We start from the raw sequence: 23,507 nt of genomic DNA on the forward strand, positions 1-23,507 counted from the left end.
ACAGAGATTGGCCAACAATAGTAGAGCCAGCCCAACGACAGACAAAATTTATGTATGAACCACCAGGTCTTATTCAAAACTAGAGGGGTCACTGATCTCAGGCGCCAAACAAAAATAAAAACTGAGTAAATTCACCCCTCGGTACGGGGAATTTATGCACAGTTGAAAATTCCAACTATAAAATTATATGAAGCCATTTTTCTACTGTAAAAAAAAATCCTCTGGCCCGGAAATTCAAAACAATGGGTTTCAACATTTGAAAAGAAGAGATAGCAGTAGGCCTACCGAAGGGCAAAAAAGGGTGAAAGTGCATGTATTTGGAAGCACGTGTGAACAAATGCAGGCAACGTGAGCCTGGTGCGTTGTGCGTGCACGTGCACGTGATGCGCACTGAACGCACTGCTATCGATCGCTTCGCTCACTATTTGGCCGGCGCCCGTACTTCACGGATGCCCTTGAATGGCGTGTGAGCCCAACTGCAGCACGGTTCCAACTTTAGTTGGCGTGAAATTTCGGTCAGTAACGCAATGGCTGAGCGAGTTGCAGTGGTAAGCATTAAGCCGTTTTTTGTACAGTTTGAGGCCGAATTTACTCAGAATTCGTAAGCCTTATCGCAAATACTGCATGGGTGATTTTACACAATGCCTTTTCAAAATCACCCATCATGCAGTAGGCCTATCATGCCTATGTGCGATAAGGCTTATAATTTATAGCACAGTGGCAAAGGCCAAACAAATAATGTCAGGCCATTCCTTCCGGTTTGTAGGCCTTCTAAACCATACTGAAGAAGCGGTGTCAATTTCGCCCCGTTTACATTCATAATCTTATCTTTGCAAACAAATAAAAACATTGTTTGAGTACCCAACCAAGTCAGAAGTTCCAATTAGGCCTAACAACTTGATAAGGCAAATACCGAGGCCTACATGTAACGTAATATTACCTGTAATAGGGGTTAAGCGGAGACTTCAAGAATGACCTTTCATCATTGCCTAAATTTCTGTGGTGTGAGGCAACATTTTGCAGCTGTTTACGCCATGGTTTTTAAGGAAGGGAAATGACATAGGGCTAAGTCTAGATGAAAATGCCTTCCCTTAAAAAAGAACGATTTGTGTCTCCTTTTTTGGGGGGGGGGTGGTATAGCCCTGTTGCTCCACCCACCTGTGCATTTGCCCTTGATCATGAACAAGATATTCAAATCTATCCCCTGCATAAAATAGTAAGAATTAAGATAATGTAATGTGTCTTTGTTTAGGTAACTGGAGCCAACAAGGGCATTGGTTTTGCCATTGTACGAGCCCTGTGCAAGCAGCTGGCCAATGGAATCGTCTACCTGACTGCCAGGAATGAGGAGAGGGGGAGGGAGGCTGTGGCCAGACTCAATCAGGAGGGGCTCCAGCCTAAGTATCACCAGCTGGACGTCACCGATCGGGCCAGCGTGAGCAAGCTGAGGGATTTCCTGAAGGAGACGCACGGAGGCTTAGACATACTGGTTAACAATGCTGCAGTAGCATTTAAGGTACAACGTGACTCTCTGTTGTCTCTCTTATTGGACGCCATCACTTGAGGAGTATCCAAGGCCATCTCGTGCATGTTCCAAATATCTTTGAAACATGGCACAGCCGATACACTTAAATGAAACTTTGAAGTCCAAACTATAGATGCTCGTGGCAATCTGCAGGAGGCGGGCATGCAACTTTTCCTCGGATCAGGCAATTGCCTCGTTTTCCGCTTCACGCTCCTGTCATTGAAAATGGAAAAGCACCCTACAAAATCTCGTAAATCTTGGATTTTCCTCCTTTTTTTGTCAAAGTCCAGGTAAAGTTGCATTGCATGAGGAAGTGACATCATTTTTAGAGGGACCTATTAAACCCTAACCATGCTGAACCCAACAACGTTATGCAGGATTTCACTGGTCCCTAGTTAAAGCTTTTACCCTGTTGGGTGTGCACTCCCTGTGATTTCTATTCCTGCATTGCTATTAAAACGAAGCAAATTATACCTCGGTGAGAATATTTTCAAGATGTATTTTTGCGTTGGGGAGATGTTAATTATATATAACAGGTTTTGCCCTTACCCAACGTATATTAATAAGCACCGTATGCTCAGTGCTTGTCCGAGAGCTTGCGAAAAAAACCTCACAAGCTTACTCGGGTGGGACTCGAACGCATGACCTCCTGCTTACTAGTGCAGATGTCTTAACCACTCAACCACCGAGCTTGCCGGGGTCGGCTGGCCGGTCCGGGTTACATTACAGTTACGGTGAGAGTAGTTTTATAAGATGTGAATTTTGTGTCTAGGGAGTGTTCGTTTTGCATACGTTGGGAGTGCTTTTGCCCTCCTGCCCCAGGCAGCCTTGTGGTTCAGTTTTGAGATCCGTACGATGGTTGGCAGGAAGTCTTGAGTTGAAACGTGTTGCAGAAATACGTCTTTTACAGTGGCATGAGACTGCAATATCTTATTTCTCCAGGTTTGTATTTTCCTCTTGCAGATGGAGGCTACTGACCCGTTTGGCATTCAGGCAACTGTTACCATGGCAACCAATTTCACTGCACTGCTGGAAGTCAGCAGAGCACTACTTCCTCTTGTGCGCCCCCATGGAAGGTATCTGATTTTTAGCAAGTACAGCTATGTTTGGGATCAAGAAGGTTGAAGGATTAATATGTAAATTGATTTTCATGCCTGAGAGAAAAAAAATTGGGCCCAAATAAGTCCCAAAACAGCTTCCCACATTCTTCCTTTGCCAGTGCCACTGTTTTTACGTTTTGAAGTGTCTTGGCCCAAGCTCAAACAAGATTCAGGTGGTCGCTTGAAGATCTCCACAGGTCAGACCCTTTCAGCAGAAACCTCTGAGATTCTTATGCCAACGTACCTCTTTGTAACGGCTCTGTGATTCCCAGAATTGTCAACGTTGCCAGCATGTCCGGGCCATATGCATTCAAGAAAATGAGTCAGGAGGTCAAAGGTCGTTTCCAGGCTGTCCGGACAGAACAGGATGTGGAGCAGCTCATGAAGGAATTCGTTGAGTGAGTCCATTTGTTGTGCATAGTTTGCAAAGTTATGTTTAATATGAAGACATTCTCAAAATGAAGAGCTTTCCCTCTGATGGACGTTGAATTTTCGTTGTGCCCTTTTAACTGTTAACAGCTTGAAAGCAAATTTTTTTTGTGAGTAGAGGTTGGATGCGAGTACTGAATTAAGTACTCCTGTGTAATTTAGTATGAGTGTTGCAGCACTATAGCTGTAGCTGAGTACATTTCTGTGAGTCTGAGTAAGAGTGTGAGTGTTGAAAAGTTTCAAGGAGTGGATGAGTTCAAAGAGGAATGTTACAGCACTATAGCTGTTGTTGAGTACATTTCAGTGAGTCTGAGTAGGAGTGTGAGTGTTGAAAAGTTTCAAGGAGTGGATGAGTTCAAAGAGGCGTGTTACAGCACTATAGCTGTTGTTGAGTACATTTCCGTGAGTCTGAGTAGGAGTGTGAGTGTTGAAAAGTTTCAAGGAGTGGATGAGTTCAAAGAGGCGTGTTACAGCACTATAGCTGTTGTTGAGTACATTTCAGTGAGTCTGAATAGGAGTGTGTGTGTTGAAACCATTTCACGGAGTGGATGAGTTGCTTTTATTTCGTCCAGGTTAGACTTCTGTAACAGTTTACTCGCAGGTCTGCCGCAACACACAGTACAGCGACTCCAGAAGGTACACAATGCTGCTGCTCGTTTACTCACCAGAACAAAACACCACACCACGTAACACCTGTTTTGCAAGACCTTCATTAGCTTCCAGTTAATTACAGAATTCAATTCAAAATCCCTCTGCTGACTTTCAAAGCCCTCCATGATCTCGTCCCATCTTACATCCTGGACATGTTGCAGTACCGCAACCTGAGACCTGGTCTGAGGTCATTGTCGTCCTCTCACATGCTGTCCCTCCTCCGAGACGCGTCTGGCAACCTACGGAGACCGGGCTTTTTCCAGCTTTGCACCGCATCTCTGGAATCTCTTGCCAGACGAGTTGAGGAAGGAAAAGGATCTCTCACGCTTCAAACTCCATCTAAAAACACACCTTTCCAATGTCGCTTTCCATCTTGCACCTTTGAATGGTACTTTCTAGATACTGTATGCATCATAAATGCTCCATTGATTATCATTATGATGAGTTGAAGGAGGAGCATCACTGTACCATAGCTGTAGTCAAGTACTTCTTTGGTTGATTGTTAATTAACTCAGTTGTGCCAACGCCGGGGATCACATGAGTAAAGGCTGGCCCAACTCGGCCTATGGCACAAGCAAGATGGGGGTCATCGCACTTACCCGAGTCCAAGCTGCCGACATAGCCAAGGACAAGACGAAGGAAGACGTTCTGATCACCTGCGTAAGTGCATTTTCTTGCTAATCGGATGGTATTATAAATTTGGAGTCCATTGTCAATGTATCATCGGACATAATTTAGTAGGTTTAGAACATCATTTCTAAGAGGGATGAAGTAATGCAGTTTATGTGTACTTTTAAGTCAGGTTCATATTGGTGTCAAATTACACTGGTCAGGTGTAACAGGCACACAAAAGTCACACTTCTGGACCCCACATTTATAGAATAACCCCGTTGTGTATTAAAAATATCCTTCGTTAGCCATTCAAGTGTAGTTTTGCGTACGGATTAATTTCATTTTGTCATTTTTTAATTGAAATTTCGATGAAAAACTCATTTCTTTTATCTGAATGAGTAAAGCTGTCGGATGTTTATTTTGACTCCGCCAGAGAAAATTTGTGGCTTATTGTGAATTACATGGTTACAGTGCATGAAAAACACAGACTTGGTTCTAATAAAAAGGCAGAAGAAAGTTTTAAATAGAAAGTTGGCGAATACTTGTTGAAAGTGTGCTGTGAAACCTTTCTCCAGTTTGTTCTTATGTCGTTGATGTAATCAACGACAGTCAGGTTGAGTCATTTCGAATGCTTCCACATTTGAATATTTTACCTTCCATCCCACCACACATTCGGTTACGCCAAATTCCCTCAAAAGCAGGTGCAAAATATACATGTTGGTGTGGTAGTCAGCTGATCGGTTGTTGAGTTCCAGGACATTGAGTCATCCAGGGTGAGGACAAGCGAGCGTCCAAGCGATGTTCTGGCCCACTTCATGTTTTCTTCAGAAAAAGCCCCATTCAGTTGCTTAAATTTATCCCCTGTTTGTATCATTGATTTTCATCTCCGAATATGCAGTTTCAAAATGAAATGTTTGAAAAAATAGTCATTAAAAAACTGTTCAACTGTTTGAATATTGGGCACAGGCCTATCAAAATTCTGTCTCATTTTCTGTTAACAACTGTTGATTTCTAATAGTGCTGCCCAGGTTATGTGGACACAGACATGACAAGTCACAAGGGGTCGCTGACAATCGACGAGGGCGCCGTCACACCGGTCTACCTTGCCCTGCTGCCAACGGGCTCCAGCGACTACAACGGCAAGATGTTCTCTGAAAAAGCTGTTACGAATTTCTGGTAGAGCTTTGGAACGGGGACAAGACTTCAACCCAAAGGAGAGGTTTGCACTGAGATTGTGAAATGCAGGCAGTTCTACTCAGTTGAGATTATTGCAGTTGTTGCAAAGTACCTTGCCTATGGACACAACCTTCAGAGTCCCTCGTTTCCATTGGAAATCTCATTGCTAAAGGGTAGCTATGATAAATGTTTGTTAGACAAGGTTTTCTCTGTTTTTTTTTTGTACGCTTTATATAAACCATTTGACTTCCTGTTATGTTAAATGTATTTAAAGGTACACTAAGGCTAAGATCAGGTGGCTTGTTTTATATATATGTTTTTATAATTTTTTGTTTGTGGGTCAGCCGCTCAAACGCTGGGAATGTACAATTGGTTATCGCTGGTGGTTAGTTACAAGCAAGGTGCAACATGGCGGCGTCCTACAATGTACACATTCTTTGGGGGTTAATGTTTGGATAACTGGGCTGAATTCTTTTCTGTTTGAAAAGGACATTCATTTCTGTGTTGTGGAAAATCTTTCTAGTTAATTTGGCAAAACTTCCCATTGTCTCTGGCTTTGTAAGCCATCTTGCTGTTTTTGCAGCTGTTCAAAAATAAAAACTCACGAGTTTTTCCATGTGTTCCTGTAAAACCCTGACGAGGAGGTGGTGTGTGATCCTGTTCTGAGAACAGTGTTCTTGGGTCGTGTTCCTGCCGTTCGAGCGTGAGACCACGAAATCTGTGTCAAGAGCAGGTCGCCCAAACTCGACCTTAAAGTTGTCCATGCTCTTCTTGACATTGAGGGGTGCCGTTACTGTGATGCCATTTGGGGAAGGCAGAGTTCAGAGCATAACCCAGTGAAATCTGAATCTTGAAAGATTCAATTTAGATTTTGACAAGTGAGAAAAAGAACAGTCTGGTTCCCAATCGTATTCCTCTGCAGCAACTGTATTCTATTTATTCTTGGACGATGGATGTGGACAAGTATCCACCAGTCACTGTTCTTGATCCTGATTATTCACAACGGACATGTTGCCCAGTGGAATATATGCATGTATTTACAGCAGGAGACGTTGGCACGAATAATTAAAATACCGGGGGTACTTTAACCCGTCAACCATTGAATTTGGTCGTGATGATGTGTTTTTTATGTACAGTGTTTGTTGCAGGAATAGTTTTTCCAGCGTTTCCTTCACTGAATTCTTTTCTCTTGCAAAAACTTGCGGCTATTAATGCCTGTGCATTAAAAAATACCATAGCAGTTCAGGTTCTTGAGTTACAAAATATGCTGGGCCGATTTCCTGCTTTTGAGTTCAAAGCCTTATCTGAAAGTCTTGCCAAAAGCCTGTAGCATCGTAATTGGAAGTGGCTGTGGCGGCCACGGCAAAGTGGCCTTCTAAATGCATGCACGTGCCGAGCTGGATCACTGCCAACAAATCTTCTTAATCAGTCCATAATCACCACAATCAACACACCGATTTATTGTTGAGCTACTAACTTCATATGCAGCAAGGTATGAGATGGAGAGAACCCCCCCCTGCTTTGTGTTGGTCATTGTCTCGCAGGAATCTGGGGAATTCCTTTCAGACATCTTGGGGGGATGTGTTAAGTAACAATAGTCTGGAATGTGTATAGGGATTGGACATGTTGGGGGGGTACCCCTCGGTCTCATTTCTTGCTGGGTATAACTAACTTGAACACTGACAAGGTATTCCTATGCACTGGTAGACCTTCACTTTCCAAAAGGTGAGCTGAAAATGAGTGCTACACGTATTTCAGGTCAGTAACTGGGGCCAACAAAGGCATTGGTTTTGCCATTGTGAGGGTGCTGTACTGCGTGCAAGCAGCTGGACAATGGCATCTTCTACCTGACTGCCAGGAATGAGGAAAGGGGGAGGGAGGCCGTGGCCAGACTCCATCAGGAGGGGCTCCAGCCTAATTTTCATCAGCTGGGGTGAGGAAATTGAGGGATTTCTTGGAGGAGTCAATACTTTGGCGTATTGATTTCTTGGTTTGATCAATCTCTCGACTATGGTTATATACTGAGAGTGGGTCCTGCCATGTTTCTGTGGGGGCCAAAACTTGACCCACCCCTATGAGCCACATGCATCTACTGGGTATTCAGTCCAGATTTTTTTCCATGCATGTTTGCCCCTTGTTCAGGCTAGTCAACCTCTCAAACTTCGCTGGGCAGTTTGCATATGAGAAGATGAGCAATGAGGTCAAAGGTCGTTTCCAGGCCGGACAGTGGAGGATGTGGAGGCACTCATGAAAGACTTTGTGGAGTGAGTCGTATTTGAAGAGAGACTAATTTTCAAGAAAAAGCAAAAAGAGGTTTGTCAAGGGAATTTTACGGAAAATCTGCAGACGAAGTTAAAGGTTGTATATGGAGTGAGGTCAGGGATTTTGAACATGTCTTTGGAAAATGTTAGGAAAAGTACACAAAAATTGGAAAACTACTGATCTTAGGAAATACTGTAGAGCCTGAAAGTTGACCCCTGACGGTGCGCTTCTGTAACTCTTGGATAGAAGAAATCACGTTCAACAATTCTAGAATTTGTAATTGTTCGTTTGACTTTTCACCTCAGAAAGAGGCCTTTGTTAAAAACTAAAAAATTACCTGATCTACATGCACCAGAGAAATATCCTGCCAACATCTGACCTCTCACTTCTGATAATCTAAAATACAGAAAGACCAGTGGCCAGTGGTCTTGTATGCAGATGAACAGTTGCAAAATTATATGGTATTCTTTCGACAAAAGCTAAATCAAAAACAGATCAAACTAAGAAATGAACTTAAAAGAATGATCCGTATTTACGAAAGATTCTGATGTTTAATGACAACAGCTGTCAGGTCGACTCGACTGAATCTAGAACCCACTTTGACTCCAGGAAGACAAATCTTTGCAATGTTGTACAATCTCATTTTTATGTAGGCTCACGAAGTGAAAACAAAATGTGCGTGAACAAGGAGACCTAGGAACGATATTGCCGGAAGTGAAAGGTCGTTAACGAATTTCGTTGTTTACGCATCTCCAATTGACTTTTCAAAAATATTGTTTGAGAAAGACACAGGTAAAATCCAACATCAGTGTCCAAAAATTACCAAACGTGATAGGACAACCCCGTGTAAAATCCCTAGAGGCAGACCTCACGAGGTTTCCGGAGGCTCACTGCATGACCTTTTACTCTCAGGATCTATTGGCTGTGAATCCTTTGAGAAATTGGCACTCAAGGGCAAGGTGGAAATTTACAGATTTTATGCATTTCCCACATCTCTTGATTTTGTCTTGTCGTCAGGTGCGCCAGTGCTGGTGATGTGGTTGCTAAGGGCTGGACCGACAATGCTTACTGTGAGTCAAAGATGGGGGTCACACCGGTGACCAGGGTCCAAGCTGCCAACTTGGCCAAGGACGCTACCAAAGAGGACGTTGTTCTAACTTGGGTAAGTTTGTTGGGTAGATTGTCACAGGGGATGAAAGGGGAAGACAACACCTTTAAAAAAAAAACCAAAAATCGAAATCTGTCACCGTGGTTTCATTTGTACTTTATTCTGTCCTGTTTTTCTTCCTTTGAAAAATCTTTTCCAGATTTTCCTCACACTATTAAAAAGAATCAGTCCTTTTCTAGGACATTTAAATTTACCTCCTTTAATTTCTTCGAAATGAGGAATATCAATTCTGTAACAGTGGAAGCATTTTTTCAGTCGAGTAACACCTTTGACATAAACTCTGGAAACCCAATTTCCACAAAAGTAATCCCGGATTGGTTTATGTTTATTGTGCACAAGTGTTTACCTGGCTACGTTGGGACGGATATTACCAACTACAAGGGGCTGCTGACAATTGATGGGGGCGCCATCACGCCAATCTACTGCGCGCGTCCTGCTGCCACCCGGCTCAGACCAGCTCAGTGGCAAGCAAGTCTACGAGTTCTGGTAGTACCACAGATATCCCAGTCAAGGTATTTTCAAATTATTTACAAAGTCGCTCTTCCTACTGTTGAGTTAAAGGAACCAGGAAATGAGTTTTTCTTAGAATCACCTTTTGTGTATCTCTGTACTCTTCTTCCATGTATGAAGACTGTTGGACATCTTTTTTGAGTTACGTGAACTGAATGGTGAATTTTTTCAAACATTAAAAATTGACCAAGCATATCTGGACAAGTGAGGGCGCTTTTGCTTTGATGTAAATCCAGGGAGACATGGTTCAAGACTTGCATGTTTTCATGTTCAAATTGTGAATCCCAAATTTGCAATCTGGGAACATTTCTGTGAAAAGGATTTTTGCTGGATTATTGCCATATACGTACACAGACATAAGTTCCCAAAGAAAATAAAATCTGCCATAGCAGTGGTTAAAAAAATCTAGAAATTTTCTGTGCACAAATCAGTGCAACACTGAGATTCAGTGCCTTGGATGACATCATAGTTCTGCTCATGAATATGCAAATAGTATTAGCATAAAACCAAAAAAGCATAAAAATATGGGTTAAAATTACAAAACAAAATTTCAAAATAAGGTTAATTGAAACCCAAAGATGCAATTTCAAGGGTTTGTAGTAAAATGTATAAAAATATTTCTATTTCCTGATTCCTTAAACACTTTCCAATCTCCCACACTTGGCCCAAAAAACTTCAAACAAAATGTTCAATTATATTTCTCATGATTCCCCCTCCTGAAAAGACAGAAAGCTCAACCACCAATCCAGTAAATGCATCACATAGAAAGTGGATACCGGCAAGAAAATTGCAACAGAATTTTCCTATCAAAATTATCGTGCCACCATTTAACCAGGGCACGGTTAAATGAGCAAAAAATGTATTTGAAAATGCAGTCAGGTTGTTTTTAGTTCATTCTTCGACATGCATCTGACCTGACAAAAACCAGGACTTTGTTCCCTCACTCAAAATGGATTTTTTTTATGTAACCATTTAAAATTTGTCAGAAGGCCTCCTTTTTTTATCACTGCGGCATGTCATTTGTGAAAACTTGAGGTAGAAAAGGTTGCTTTCAAAAAGTGAGGTGTACTTATTTTTTCCTGCTCTTTGTATAAATTAGTTTTACAAAAATGTATTTCATTTATCTCTTGGCTGTACATATCTCAGGATTTGTAAACACCGAGTTCCATGAACTCTTGGGTTTGAAAAACAAAATAATGTAATCAAACAAACCATGGCGTCTGTAAGGAATACTGATGGAGGTAAACAACAGAGTGCTTGAAAATATTTGTTTCTGCTCTTTGTATAAATTACTTTGACAAAAAAGTTCATTTACCTCGTGAGCTGTATTTATTTCAGGACTTGACAACACCGAATATCGTTTCAGTTTAAAAAACAAAATAATGCAATAAAACAAATCATGGCATTTGGGAGTGAACTTGCAATGAATAATTTGGGGGTGAAAATGAAATATCAACCCGAGCTTGTTGACTCGATGGTCATATGGCGAAGTATCAGGGCCCGATCTCGATCAGTGATCCCAAAGCTGGTGTGTGCTATCCATCTGGCAGGGTTCTGATGTCGATGAACCAACGTGGGATCACTGATCGCAGCCCATGGGGCCCGTTTATTTCATGCGGACCCGGATCGTGATGAGCGACCCGACGTCGGTTCACTGACACCAGAACCCGCCTGATGGATGGCGTGAACCAGTGTTGGGATCACTGATTGAGATTCAGATCACTGATTGAGATTCAGATCACTGATTGAGATTCAGATCACTGATTGAGATTCAGATCACTGATTGAGATTCAGATCACTGATTGAGATTCAGATCACTGATTGAGATTTAGATCACTGATTGAGATTCAGATCTGTGCGAAACAAACAGGACCCATGTGATGTTGCAACATACCAGTTGTCACATGGGAGGGGGGTTTCAAATTTAGCCTGTGCCGACGCTCCTGATCCCTGGGTGCCCGAGGACTGGCTGACACCGCAGTCTCAGAAATCAAAGTACACCACCCTCTCCCTGTACATCTTGCCATGGCAAGGTAGACGGGGGTGTCGGCACCTTCGTCGATGGAGATCTCACCCTTGTGACTGGACATGTCCGTCCGAACATAACCAGGACAGCACTGGAGATAAATGCAGCAAGTGCCCTTTATAATGTGTGTTTATGAAATGATTTTAAAAGTACAATGAACTGTAGAAACTTTGAGCCCCCTGATTGGTACCTCCTTCCAACCTCTAGAGTTGGAATGGACATGGATGGACTGGGAACTGTCTATCTGACTCCCCAAGTGGCATCCATTTTATTGTGTGTGTGTGTTCGCCACAATGGAAGACTTGGAGACTCTCGGGGGCGGCAGATGAACTGGTCCTTTGTGCCAGTTCTGGCATGCACCTCTGTTCTGGGCATGCGCACAGCCGTGGAAAACAAAGGTTCGTCTGCCGCCACCAAGCATCTCCACGTCCCCCATTGGCAGAAAAACGGCGAAATAGGCAGAGATGCAAACTTCTTGTCAACAAATATGAAAATCTGCAATAAAGACAGTCTGAGCAGGCATTAACGTATTGACTGCCGCGCACAATTTCACAGGGCGTTCCCATTTGCCAAGTGTTGTACATATGCGTGCATATTTCAGGTGTTTATTTGAACAAGAGCATTTTACGGTTGTAACATGTATTAGTTGTGTTCTCAGTGATGCCAATTTATGTTACACAGCCTTTCATTTCCTGCGAGTATACTCGTAGTCAGCAGTCACCGTATTAAACCTCTTAAGCTTTGACTCACAAAGCAAATTAACTCACTGCCATGATCAGGATGTTCTCTCGCGTCTTGTCCTTGAGTACGTCAGCGGCTTGGATTTTGGTCAGTGCGATCAGGCCCATCTTGGAGGTACCGTACGTTGACGTGGGCCAGCCCTTGCTGGCAGGATCACCCCCCTGAGCAATCCTGACGGACATGCAAAAAAGGAACAAAATGTTTCATTTCAGCCACGAGCCCGAAGCGGGACCAGGAGAGAGCAAATCTTCCCAGCAACGCAGGCTCCTTCGGTAATTACAAATGCTGCACTGGGCCAAAGGATTTCAAATTACGGGACTGCATTTGTGAAAGTGAAAGCCAATTAACGCCACTGGGCATGGCCAAGGCTTGGGAACAAGCATGGTATCAAATTGTGCACTTACTCAATGTATTCCTTCATGAGTTCTTCAACGTCCTGTTCTGTCCTAGTGGCCCGAAAGCGACCTTGGACCTCGGGGCTCATAGCCTCGAATGCATACTTCCCTCGTCGACTGGCAATATTGACAACTCTGAAGAAAAAAGGGTTCCATTGGAAAGCATAAGAAAAGAGTTGCCCTTTTCAAAACGGGGGAGTTATAAGTCTTTATTGTTACGCTATAATGGCGTAACAATCGGGGGTAATAATAGGATGACCATCGCGTACCTGCCATGGGACCGTATCAGTGGAATCAGCGCTCGACAGTTGGCCAGGGTCCCAAAGAAGTTGGTCGCCAGGGTGGCTTTGGCCTGGACGCCAATGGGCTCTGTAGCACTTTCCTGAGAGCAAAGGGGGTGGAAATGATATGGTGTGAACCTGACATCTGCCATGGAGTGTGAAAAAAGTCCATCCGAGTTGATACAGTTTTATACTTTTGCCTGAATCTGTGTGACAAACCAAGGTGTATAAAATGGCCTACAGGGCATGCAAAAGATGCAAAGCTGTGCTTCTCGGGTGAAAACATTTCAAGAGTGCACTGGGCGTGGTGTTCCATACACCAACCCAGTTTCTTCAACTGCAAATATTGTAGGGGGTATTCCGGGCAAAACAGATATCAAACACAGTGGTTCCTTAAGGGGCTGTCTACACCCAGAGGGGCCAAATCACTCAATAGTGTGATGAAAACTGCTCTATTTGGAAATGCACCCAAGTGGTTTTTCAAAGATACCTTGCTGAGATGCATTCTGACCAATAGGCAGTCTTGTATGACATCACGGACTTAACATGTGGGGCTATCGTTTATACTGTGGAAAGTAAACAAGTTTTGCATCCTGAGTGGCTTTTCACCTTGCAATGGAACTGTGCAAAATATCACATGGCATGCCACTTTCCGTTGATGCTTGCCAGTTGTTAGTTTACGTCAGCAGGCTCTGGAAGTCTCACCTTGAAGGCAATGCCGGCATTGTTGATCAGAATGTCCAATCCGCCATGTTCCTTCTCCAGGTGTGCCCGCACCTTGTCGATGCTGCTCTGCTCTAAGATGTCTAGCTGGTGGTAGGCCGGCTTCAAGCCCTCCTGGTTCAGCTTGGCCACTGCCTCCTTGCCTTCCTCCTCAATCATGGAGGTGAGGTACACCGTCCAGTTGCTGTCCAGCTTCTTGCAAAGGGCTCGCACAATGCCCAAACCGACGCCCTTGTTGGAGCCAGTGACCTTAATGTGGGTACAAAGCAATTTAATGCAAAATAGTTGAATATTGCAACTTCAAAGAGATAAATAAAAAAAGTGACTCTGCCCTTAAAACTAGGCCTAAGCCTATTTTTTAGAATTGAAACCAGGGCTGTCTGGGCAATCCTTTGACCGTCTATTTCTACATGTACCTCTATCAATCATTGTCTATCACGTCAATGCTTTGGGTCTGACGCTTAGTTGTTCGAACTCGGTCATCATCCATGATTTTCATGACAAAAACCATCATCACGTGAAAACAGCTGGATTCCACTATCATGCTTACCAAAGCAACACGATGAGCCATGTTATTAGATGTCAAGGCAGAAACACTGTCAAACGTGAAGTAGTACTACTATTAGTTAGCGCTTAACCTAAGAAACTATGTAGCCTTAGGATTCACATTCACTCGTCGTGTAACGTCAACGGCGCCTTGGCACCGCGCGCTGCATGCTGTCAGGAACAAAATCTGTTGAGGGCGCTCGTCTTCAGGCCGTGTCCAAAACGGACTTCCAGAGCTACGGCTAGGTCTATTGTCTGTGCGTCGCCACGCATTTCCAACGGAGCGAAGACCTAGACCTAGCTCTAGACAACAGATTCGGATGCAGCCTGAGCTGTGGTTTTTAAGCACTGATGGTTTTAAGCCAGGCACTCGGTGCATGACGTCACGCAAATCTCCGCTGCATCGAAAACCACGGACACAATGGCGACTACGTACAGACAGACACCGCTCAAACAACACGTGGGTGCGGTGGCACGTGTGTAGCATACTCAGCGCGCGCACGGTGGTCGTTTTAATGAGTTGATTTTCGCAACTCTGTAAATCATCAACAGATCAAGAAATTAGAGTCTGAGAAATCACTGATGGCACGCCTACGTGATGACATCGACGGAGTAAGTACAATGGATTTTTTTAGGGGAATGGCCTCTTGGCCTAGTTCTTCAGTCGAGAGTGTTGAGACCATGGAGAAAGTAAATAAAGACCATGTTGAGACTGTTACGCCCCAACTACAGCCTATGACTAGACTAAGTATGAGCATAGCATCCGTCCCAACTATAGTTGGGCCCGTCCCAACTAGAGAGCTACAGTTGGGCCGGCCCAACTACAGCAGAGAGGTCCTGTGTGCATGATGTGCCCAGCATGTGCCAAAGTCATATTGTTTACAAATGTCATGTCATTGGTCATAGGGCTAGATGAAGTGCCACATTTTATATGAATTGTGTCAAGTGTGAGACACACTGACTTGGATAATGTTGAGACATTTTCCACAGACATTGGTCAACAATAGTTGGGCCAGCCCAACTGCAGTACTACAGTTGGGACTTATGCTATAGTTGGGTCGTAAGTAGACTAATCCTACATGTAGGACTGGGATCAACGCTAGGCATGCCTACAGGACACTGACTACAGTACATGTGCTACCCCTGGCACATCAGACCCATGACTTGAGGGGTAAACAATTTGCCAAATGTGTGCAAAATTTCATTGGCCATAGGCCCATATAAGTTACTCATGTCATTTTCACAGAAATGGGCCGTGCACATGTATACCCCCTGAACAATCTTCCGGGTTTATCAACCAAACAAATTTTCTGTGCAGAGTGGTATTAAATACCATGGAAATTGTCATATTTTAGTTCTGGAAAGCGTAGGAAAGGTCACTGAATTTGATTTTCAGATTTCATGGGAACCTTGCCATGCTTGCTGTAACATGCAGGGCCCAATTTCTCGGCGCTGCTTAGCACGCAATTTCACGCTTACAGAGGCTCTGCATATTTCATGCGTACCGTAAACACAAAGTACAGCCAAATGCATCCTAATCTTTGAGGAAAGATTTGCTTAAATTTAGTGATGTAACAACAGAAATCCCTATCCGCACGCAATAGTTAGCACAACCACCCCGAGCACCGCCATGAAATAGTGCTCAAGGTTAGCACATTTTTCTGCTATTAAAAGTTAGCATGATTTTTCTTCTGTGTTAAGAAGCCCCATGAAATTGGGCCCTGACCCCACCCAGCCTGTTACACCCTGCACTCCCCAGCACTCTATGGTTTTATGGACCTAACAGCGACCCACAATAAGTCTATATCATATGGGGATGGCTTGAAACGTGGATGTTTTGCTCATTTGGGGAAGAAATTATTATTACAGTGTGACTGAAAACCCTTAGGTGACCTTTTCTTGTTTTTTATCATTTTTCCCTGTGTTTAGATTTCAGAAGGCCTCGTTGCCAGGTGAATGTACTGCCATGGCAGCCTACATGAACATTGAGGCTGGCTAGCGTCATGGTGCGAGTGGACTGACCGATGAAATCTCCAAAGTGAAGAGGCAGGTTACGTCATAAAGAGCACAGGTAAGAGTCCTGTGTGTCATATCATTGCTGGCTTTCTGTAAGGATGAATACGGGAAAGGGGGGAGGGGCCAATTGGGGTCATGGCCAAAAAAGGAGCAAAAATTGTTTTCATTTGAAAAAATGACAGGATCTTTTTGGTCTATTTAATTTCCCTTCTTTTGAAAAGTGGAAATGTAGCCTAACCCCTCAAACAACTTGAAAATTTTTTAAAAATTGGCCCCCAGAATCAAGTTTGTCCCTGCTCCCACCCCTCCAAAATTGGGTCCTGATCCAGCCTTGGATGCTTGTGGCTAGCTTGTAGGGCAACCCCTCACCTAGCAATGGTTGTGTGCATTGTGTCAACCCAGCAAGACAAAAGGGACGAGGTTAAACCCTCGTATCCAGGGCAAGGTAGTTGATTGCACCCGCTGTACTGGAATTGTTCAAATTTTCCTGGCCTAAAGTTCCTTTTCCTTCATGGTTTGTTGCTGTTTCATGGCAAATTACCTTTGATCAATGGTCCACATTTTCTGAGACATGTTCAATTTGTTCATTGAGCAATTTGGGTGTCATAGTTTCAATAGTAAAACTCATGAAATGAAGCATCTATCATAGACATAAAATACCTTTAGACCGACAACAGCAGGGGCATAATTAAAGGAAAGTCTCCATTTCTAATAACCATGAGCAATGGCTGCCTTGTCCCCAGGGGTTTCATGATTTGCTGTGCAGCATTTCTCTACATCAAAGAAGATGGATTGGGGGCAACTGTGGCAATTGTCTGTCAAAGATTATTTGGCCCGCTTGGTCTCTTAAAGTTCTAACCCGGCACAGTTCAATATTTCTTCCTCATAATATTGCCCATTGTTACAAGCCATTAGTAGAAGCCAAGGTGCACATTATGTAAAATTCAGATAAATCCCTGATATCCGTGTTGTTTAGTGAATATTTCAAAAGAGAATTTAACATATTTTCCCAAGTTTTATCAGATAGAGCACTGAGAACTGTGTTTCCAGAACATTTCAAAAATAGTCTAAAAATTAAAATCACATACATTATGGGGATTTGTGCAGGCTTTCTGAAGTTGAGCAATGAATGTGGGCAAAAGTTTAAGTGTTCAGAGCTCTCATCAAAGGATCTACCGTAATTTTGACAAATATTGAACCAAAATACAAAAAGGGACCACGTTGTAAACACATGTAACAGTATTTTCAGTCACCGTCCAAAATTTCTGATTTGTATTCAACTCAACAGACTTGTGCACACTGTTGAAATATTTCTGCCCACAGTTGGGAGTAATTGTTGGTTTCTGTAGGACCTTTTGGTCCATAGATATTTTAGGTTTGTAGTCTTCCCCGATAACAGCGCTCTCACCTGTTAGGAAAAGGGAAAGACAATTTTAAGTGTTTAAAAATGTCACCTTTTGATTCACCTTAAGGGGTGTCTGGAAATATATTTTTAGCAAATAGTACAATTCACAAATACTTTCAGAGGTAATGGGTCAGCAGTGTCAAAGGAATCCTCTTCATGCTCTGACATGAAAATGGATGAAACGCACTAGACACGGTTTTTTAATGAAATAAAAGGTTTACAAACAAGGAGCATTCAAGGATCCTATAATTTTTGAAGAGATGTCGCAATTTTTGCTTCAACTTAGTTTCTTTTTGCGATTAATTTCTTCCCTAGACCTCCTCATATTAAAACTGTGGGTATGCCCCAGGAGAAGCAGACCATGATGCTGATGAGAAGAGCGCCCTCGCCTCCTTCAACCTGGAGAGAAGGAAGATAGAGGAGAAGATCCTCTGGGACATCCCAGGGATGATTCATGAGAATTTTGAGGAGAGGAAGTAACCTAGGTAGATGCCAGTCCTCGCCTCCATCACTGAGGAGGAACAGTTTCCAAGATTGCACGAGGGATCCTCATCAGAATCTTAGGCATTGATTCACAAAAAGGCAAGGAAAAGACTCAGTCTTCTCAGAGATGCAGTTCCTTGCTTCCACCTTAGTGATGGAGCAAGTCTATCTGCATTTGTGCACTACTCAAAGGATCATTCGTAGTGATTAATAACTTAAACAAATGGTATTCACATTGCAAAAAATGAGGGTCATTTAATTTGGCTATTTTCTGGCATCAAAACAAGAAACTTCCGCTACAGAGTACTGAAGTCTCACAACACTGAATAAACAAAACTTTGGTCAGCCCTTGTCCAGGGCCCTGAAAGTGATTTAGGAAAAATTGAGTTTTAACCAAGTAATGTGAGGGCAGTGTTTATGAATTAAAATGATATCTCGGTAATGTGAGGGCACTGTTTATGAGTATATTCTGGTAATGTGAGGGCGCTCTTTGTGATTCTGAATCACAGAAATGAAGCACTTTGAAGATGTATCTCAGCATGAACAAATTACATGTAACTGTTGAGACCCTTTTATTTAGTAAGATAATGCAATGTCTGACTTGTATCTGTTTACAAATCTTCCCCCAAATCACATATTTCTATAATTAACTGTTAAAATGATGATTGATACACAAAATCAGATTTGTGGTTCTAAGGACATTAAGAAAAGCAGCTTCACAGTTTTTGAAACCTTAACACAAAATGGTAAGGGTTCCAATATTTCAAAAATATTTCTCAAAATGTCCTGAAGTGAGACACATGCCTGTACATCATTTTACCACAATGGGGTTGTAGAGCCTGGCCAGTCTCATTCATGTCATTGTTACCCCCCAACTCTCTAAGACACGCCCAGTCTCTCACCCCCTTGCCTCACAGTCATCCCATCCTAAATTTATGTGCAAAGAGAGTGAAAGGTGGCCATTTTGAAGTTGTGCAATACCTGAGCAATACACATCACCCAATGCTTTTTGACCCTTCCTGCTAATTGGGTACTGAAACATGACTAACCAAATGTATTGTCTCACATTCTATGGTGCTCAACCAAGCATGAACATGAGCTTCAGTGTACAATAAGTAAAGTCAATCAGGTACACACCTTTAATTTTTTTGAGTAGATGGTACAATGCTGCTGTAATGAAGAGGGCAGGGTCCACACACAGTGCTTGGTGTAGCATACCTCCCCAAATATTGCGATTTAATTGGCACTTTTCCAATTGTTACATTTTCATAGGCCTTGAAAATCAAAATGGTCCGTTCAGGGCTGAGTCAATTCAAACAATTCACTACTTCAATATTTGACTTTCAATTTGATCGAATATCTGAATATTCGGTGATACCGACCGGCAGATTGTTGATAAACCATATACAAAATTAGTTGCAATAACAGACACAATTGTACATTATGATCAATGCAATAGCTTCTCACACCTAGGAGTATCTTCATCCATGATTTAGCAAGATTTAGTAGATGAATAAGACTTCTTGCCCTATTGAAAATTTTTATTCTTTTAAAATCATTTAATGCATAATTTTTTTTTGTATCGTCCTAAGATTTCCGACGCTTTTCATTTGAATCTGCTTGAAACAAACTTCCATAGTGCAATTTTTCTCATTTAAAACAAAAGAAAATTTTTCCACCCTTTTTATGAATTTTACATTCGAATATTCAAATTCGAAAAACAATATTCAAATATTCAACAATCGATCCAATATTCAGATATTCGGCACAGCCCTAGTTCTGATTTCCATAAAAAGGGGGAAAAAGTCTTGGCAAAAGAGGGTGCCATTTGCAGAAAAAAAAGGGTGCTATTTCCTTTGCTGGAAAGTCAGTTGTTACACATACATACGTGTGTATTCTTGTTCGTGTAAAACAGATCTTCTCTTGTGCAGCTGCTTGTTTTGCTGTGGGCTCATAACATGGCCATTCCAATTTTGGACTTTATTGACATCTCAACTTTTGAGTCACTGTCGTCAGTCCTAAATGTTTTTCTTTAAATCAAATTTGTGATGTTCAGTAAAAGTGCACAGAAAATTTGGGAGCCAAGAGGCATGTTTCATATACCGAATTGTTCAGTATAGTGACGTTGTGCTGTACTTGCATCCAAATTATTCATGACTTAAGAGGGTACTCTGTAAATTGAATAGACAATTGGTCAGTTTGCTTTTGAAGAAAGACTATAGTTTGCCTGTAATTTGTTTCTTTTCATTGTAACACATTGGTTCATATTCATGCACATTTAAAAACATTCATGTTTACATTTAACTTATCAAGATGCTATACATGTACTTTAAAATTTGCAAATAATTAGCATTTGGAAAGACCCTAGACACTTTGATATGACTTCTTTTGAGGACTAAAAGCTTGTAACTGTTGTATGCTTTTCAAAATTGAATGAATGGTGTTCCCATTCAGGCAGCCAAAATACCAGCACTGTTCAGTCAACCCCGTAGCTGTTCTGAACCTCACTTTTAACAAGTTTGCCCCCCGAACAGGGATATTGACAGATGGGAAGAAGCACCAACATAGGGCTGGATAGCTCGGTTGGTAGAGCACTGGTACGGTGTTCCAGAGGTCGCAGGTTCAAATCCCACTCCACTCACTTTCTTTGTTCATTTTTATAATTTTTTTCATTGACAAAATTCTGTGCGCATTTTGTATTTTCCAAGGTGCACATCCACATTGCCAGAGCATTAGAAAAAAGTCTTTTACTTAAAATTATCACAAACCTGCAAGTGGCAAATTGTTGGCTCAGTGCTGAAAGGTCATTACTGCAAAACGTAATTTTTGAAAACACTCGAAAGGCCTTACACTGTGCACGAAAGAAATGTTTGATTTTAACAGTTTTTTTATTTTTTAGTCATAAAAACTAGTTTTTTTGCAGCCAACATGTCTATATTTTAACCAATTCTCTTTTCAAAATTAATGTCTAAAACAATATTTTTCACTAAACACCTTTTAGTGCATTCTAAGGACCTTTCAGCACTGACATGAAATTTGTTTCATTTGAAAAAACATGTATTACCTTGCAAAAATGCTTTGTGTGTATGTAAAACAATCACCAGTTAATTTCTATTTGATTTAAACAGGTTTTTAGTCGTCAAACTAGTTTTTTACAGCCACCATGTTTAAATTTTAACCAATTCTTTTTCCCAAATTAATGTCTAAAACAATATTTTCCACTAACATTTTAGTGCAATCTAAGGGCCTTTTAGCACTGACACGAAATTTGTTTCAGTTGAAGTATTACCTTGCAAAAATGCTTTGTGTGTATGTAAAACAATCACCATTTATTGGTATAACCAGTTAATTTCTATTTGCAAGTGAAATAAATGCTCATTTATTTAAACTAGCAGAACAACTTCTTTGTACATGTATATCTATTTGTAAAACTGTAGTACTTTGCCACTGGACCATTTTACACTGCCAGCTCCATCTTTAGATTTTACATTACAGCCTCAACCTACTTCTTCCAACCTCCTTATATAAAGTTCCCTCTTGGAGCCTTTAGTCTCAATCTTATAAGGGCTACAATAAACCCAATAACAACATGGAACATTAAGAAGCTATGTCCGTCAACCCCATGGGATCCTCAGAGCTCTAATACTGATAGTCCCAAGCCCTCAGCCATCCACTCTACCCTTCCTATCAGCTCTCAGGCTTCCAGCCACCAGGACTTCCACCCTTGCCCATCTCCAGTATGCAGTTTGGCTGAAAAATATTCTAAGTCCAAACAATGGAAGGTTTAACATTTAGAAACGAGCACATCTTTTCAAGAAAGTGCCGTGGCATAGCGGTTAAGAACACTAACTGCTATGCACAAGGACCTGGGTTCAATTCCAGGTGGGCATGCACAATTTTGTTAAAAAACTTAGTAAAAAAAAAAAAAAAAAAAAAACCTCCTTTTCCGGGGACCCCAGGTTTTGAACTGGGGTCCCCTGGCCTGGCAGGCCAGCAAGCTAACCACCAGGCCACAGGCCTCTTGATAGATTTGATTTCGGAACTTATATTTAAAGGTTAGGATTGCGCAATTGCAAAAAGGTCAGGAGGCACAGCACATTTGCATGTATTTAAATAACAAAACAGAAATTTCACTACATTAAAGACAGAGAACTCACAAAATATTCAGAGCTTTCGTGCATTTCAGTATATTTTAGGTTAAACATATTTGCGAACCTTTCTTTGTTTACACTTCCAAATGTTCAGTTTTATATCATGTACTTGTCACTAAAAATTCAACTGTGTTGGTTGGAACTTAAACACACAACTTGGAGAAAGATTCTGCTGGGATTGAAATGTCAGGTTCTCTGAGTTTTTTAAGTTATAGAATATTTCAAAATTTTTGGTATCTTGCTAAAGACATTAAAACTTATCAGCTTTTCTGGATGAGTGGGGGCGCTACTGCTGTGATGTAAATTAGGGAATTAAGGCAGTGTTCAGTTCTTTTTTTCCCCTCTTTCCATTTCCACTGTGCCATTAAGGCAGTGTTCAGTTCTGTTTTCCTCTTTCCATTACCACTGTGCCATTCAGGCAGTGTTCAGTTCTTTTTCCTCTTTCCATTACCATTGTGCCATTAAGGCAGTATTCTGTTCTTTTTTCCTCTTTCCATTGCCACTGTGCCATTAAGGCGGTGTTTAGTTCTTTTTTCCTCTTTCCATTACCACTGTGCCATTAAGGCAGTGTTCAGTTCTTTTTCCTCTTTCCATTACCATTGTTCATCTTGTTTTTCTCCCTTTTATCTTTCCATTACCATTGTGTGATCATGGAGGTAGAAATAGTCATGATGTGATATGGTAGGCTTCGTGGAATGGTAATAGCGCCCTCTATGGTTGCTCAGCATTTTATAGCGGAGCCTCCATCTGATGCAGCAAACACAACGGAAATTCCTCTTGCCAGGATTGCTTGGAGAAAACATATTTGAAATCTTCTATATTGCCTTGATGTTACTTTGTGCACGTGTCTCTGACATCAATGTATTGCCTCAACATCATCTTCAATACACATGTACATGAAAGACAACTTACAGTCACTGCAGAAGACAGACTTTTCCTGGATGGACAGCACATTTCTTCCACTCTCACTACCATCTCTGCTTCTATCCACTTGCCAACAAGTGCCCAAACAATAAAAAAGTTAACTGGACTGGAGATAGAAAGGCCTTATTTCTGTCAATTAATATGAATGATTCCACAGCCATTTTCACAATTACAAGCACAATATATAACCCTAACTGTTCAGGGTTGTTTGGCTAGAAACCCTGCCAGACACATCAGTCTGCATTATTTGTCAAAGTCATTTGCTTGCCTAGTGTAACAAGATCCTACAGGTCAACTCTCCCCAAGGCCAAACAGCCTGGGAGTCCGTGGTTGCCAACCACCACAAGATCCAACAGCAGCATTGTTCAGTGAGACCAGCTGCT

At 41.9% G+C, this 23,507-nt stretch overlaps 1 protein-coding gene, 1 long non-coding RNA gene and 2 pseudogenes across 4 annotated transcripts; 3 read left to right on the top strand and 1 right to left on the bottom strand.

The window, feature by feature from the left end:
* The first annotated feature begins 403 nt into the window (after nucleotides 1-403).
* On the top strand, nucleotides 404-6,597 carry LOC147796352 (carbonyl reductase [NADPH] 3-like). Its single transcript, XM_087148254.1, has 6 exons — nucleotides 404-548; nucleotides 1,253-1,516; nucleotides 2,489-2,601; nucleotides 2,898-3,023; nucleotides 4,221-4,365; nucleotides 5,336-6,597. The coding sequence occupies exons 1-6, from the start codon at nucleotides 528-530 to the stop codon at nucleotides 5,495-5,497; spliced, it is 831 nt and encodes a 276-aa protein (XP_087004380.1). The 5' UTR covers nucleotides 404-527; the 3' UTR covers nucleotides 5,498-6,597.
* A 378-nt stretch (nucleotides 6,598-6,975) lies between these two features.
* Nucleotides 6,976-9,939, top strand: LOC110973490 (carbonyl reductase [NADPH] 3-like; annotated as a pseudogene). The gene is made up of 4 exons (XR_015428206.1): nucleotides 6,976-6,985; nucleotides 7,224-7,757; nucleotides 8,773-8,917; nucleotides 9,263-9,939. The product of XR_015428206.1 is annotated as a carbonyl reductase [NADPH] 3-like (transcript).
* A 154-nt stretch (nucleotides 9,940-10,093) lies between these two features.
* On the bottom strand, nucleotides 10,094-14,308 carry LOC110973488 (carbonyl reductase [NADPH] 3-like; annotated as a pseudogene). Its single transcript, XR_015428209.1, has 6 exons — nucleotides 14,150-14,308; nucleotides 13,582-13,848; nucleotides 12,865-12,977; nucleotides 12,605-12,730; nucleotides 12,227-12,371; nucleotides 10,094-11,550 (listed from the first exon to the last, which is right to left on the bottom strand). The product of XR_015428209.1 is annotated as a carbonyl reductase [NADPH] 3-like (transcript).
* A 132-nt stretch (nucleotides 14,309-14,440) lies between these two features.
* On the top strand, nucleotides 14,441-21,449 carry LOC147796353 (uncharacterized). The gene is made up of 3 exons (XR_015428210.1): nucleotides 14,441-14,757; nucleotides 16,075-16,216; nucleotides 17,882-21,449. It is a non-coding gene; the product is annotated as an uncharacterized LOC147796353 (long non-coding RNA).
* The last annotated feature ends 2,058 nt before the right edge of the window (nucleotides 21,450-23,507 follow it).

Source organism: Acanthaster planci, linkage group LG17 (genome assembly GCF_054643075.1).
Source record: "Acanthaster planci isolate LZ-2023a linkage group LG17, COTS_SCS, whole genome shotgun sequence".
Lineage (NCBI taxonomy): Eukaryota > Metazoa > Echinodermata > Asteroidea > Valvatida > Acanthasteridae > Acanthaster > Acanthaster planci.

Bases quoted from the DNA above. Each gene is read 5' to 3' on its own strand.
- LOC147796352 (XM_087148254.1), top strand. From the start codon at position 528: ATGGCTGAGCGAGTTGCAGTG. The intron at 549-1,252 runs GTAAGCATTAAG...GTCTTTGTTTAG, and splicing joins TGGCTGAGCGAGTTGCAGTG to GTAACTGGAGCCAACAAGGG. The intron at 1,517-2,488 runs GTACAACGTGAC...TTCCTCTTGCAG, and splicing joins ATGCTGCAGTAGCATTTAAG to ATGGAGGCTACTGACCCGTT.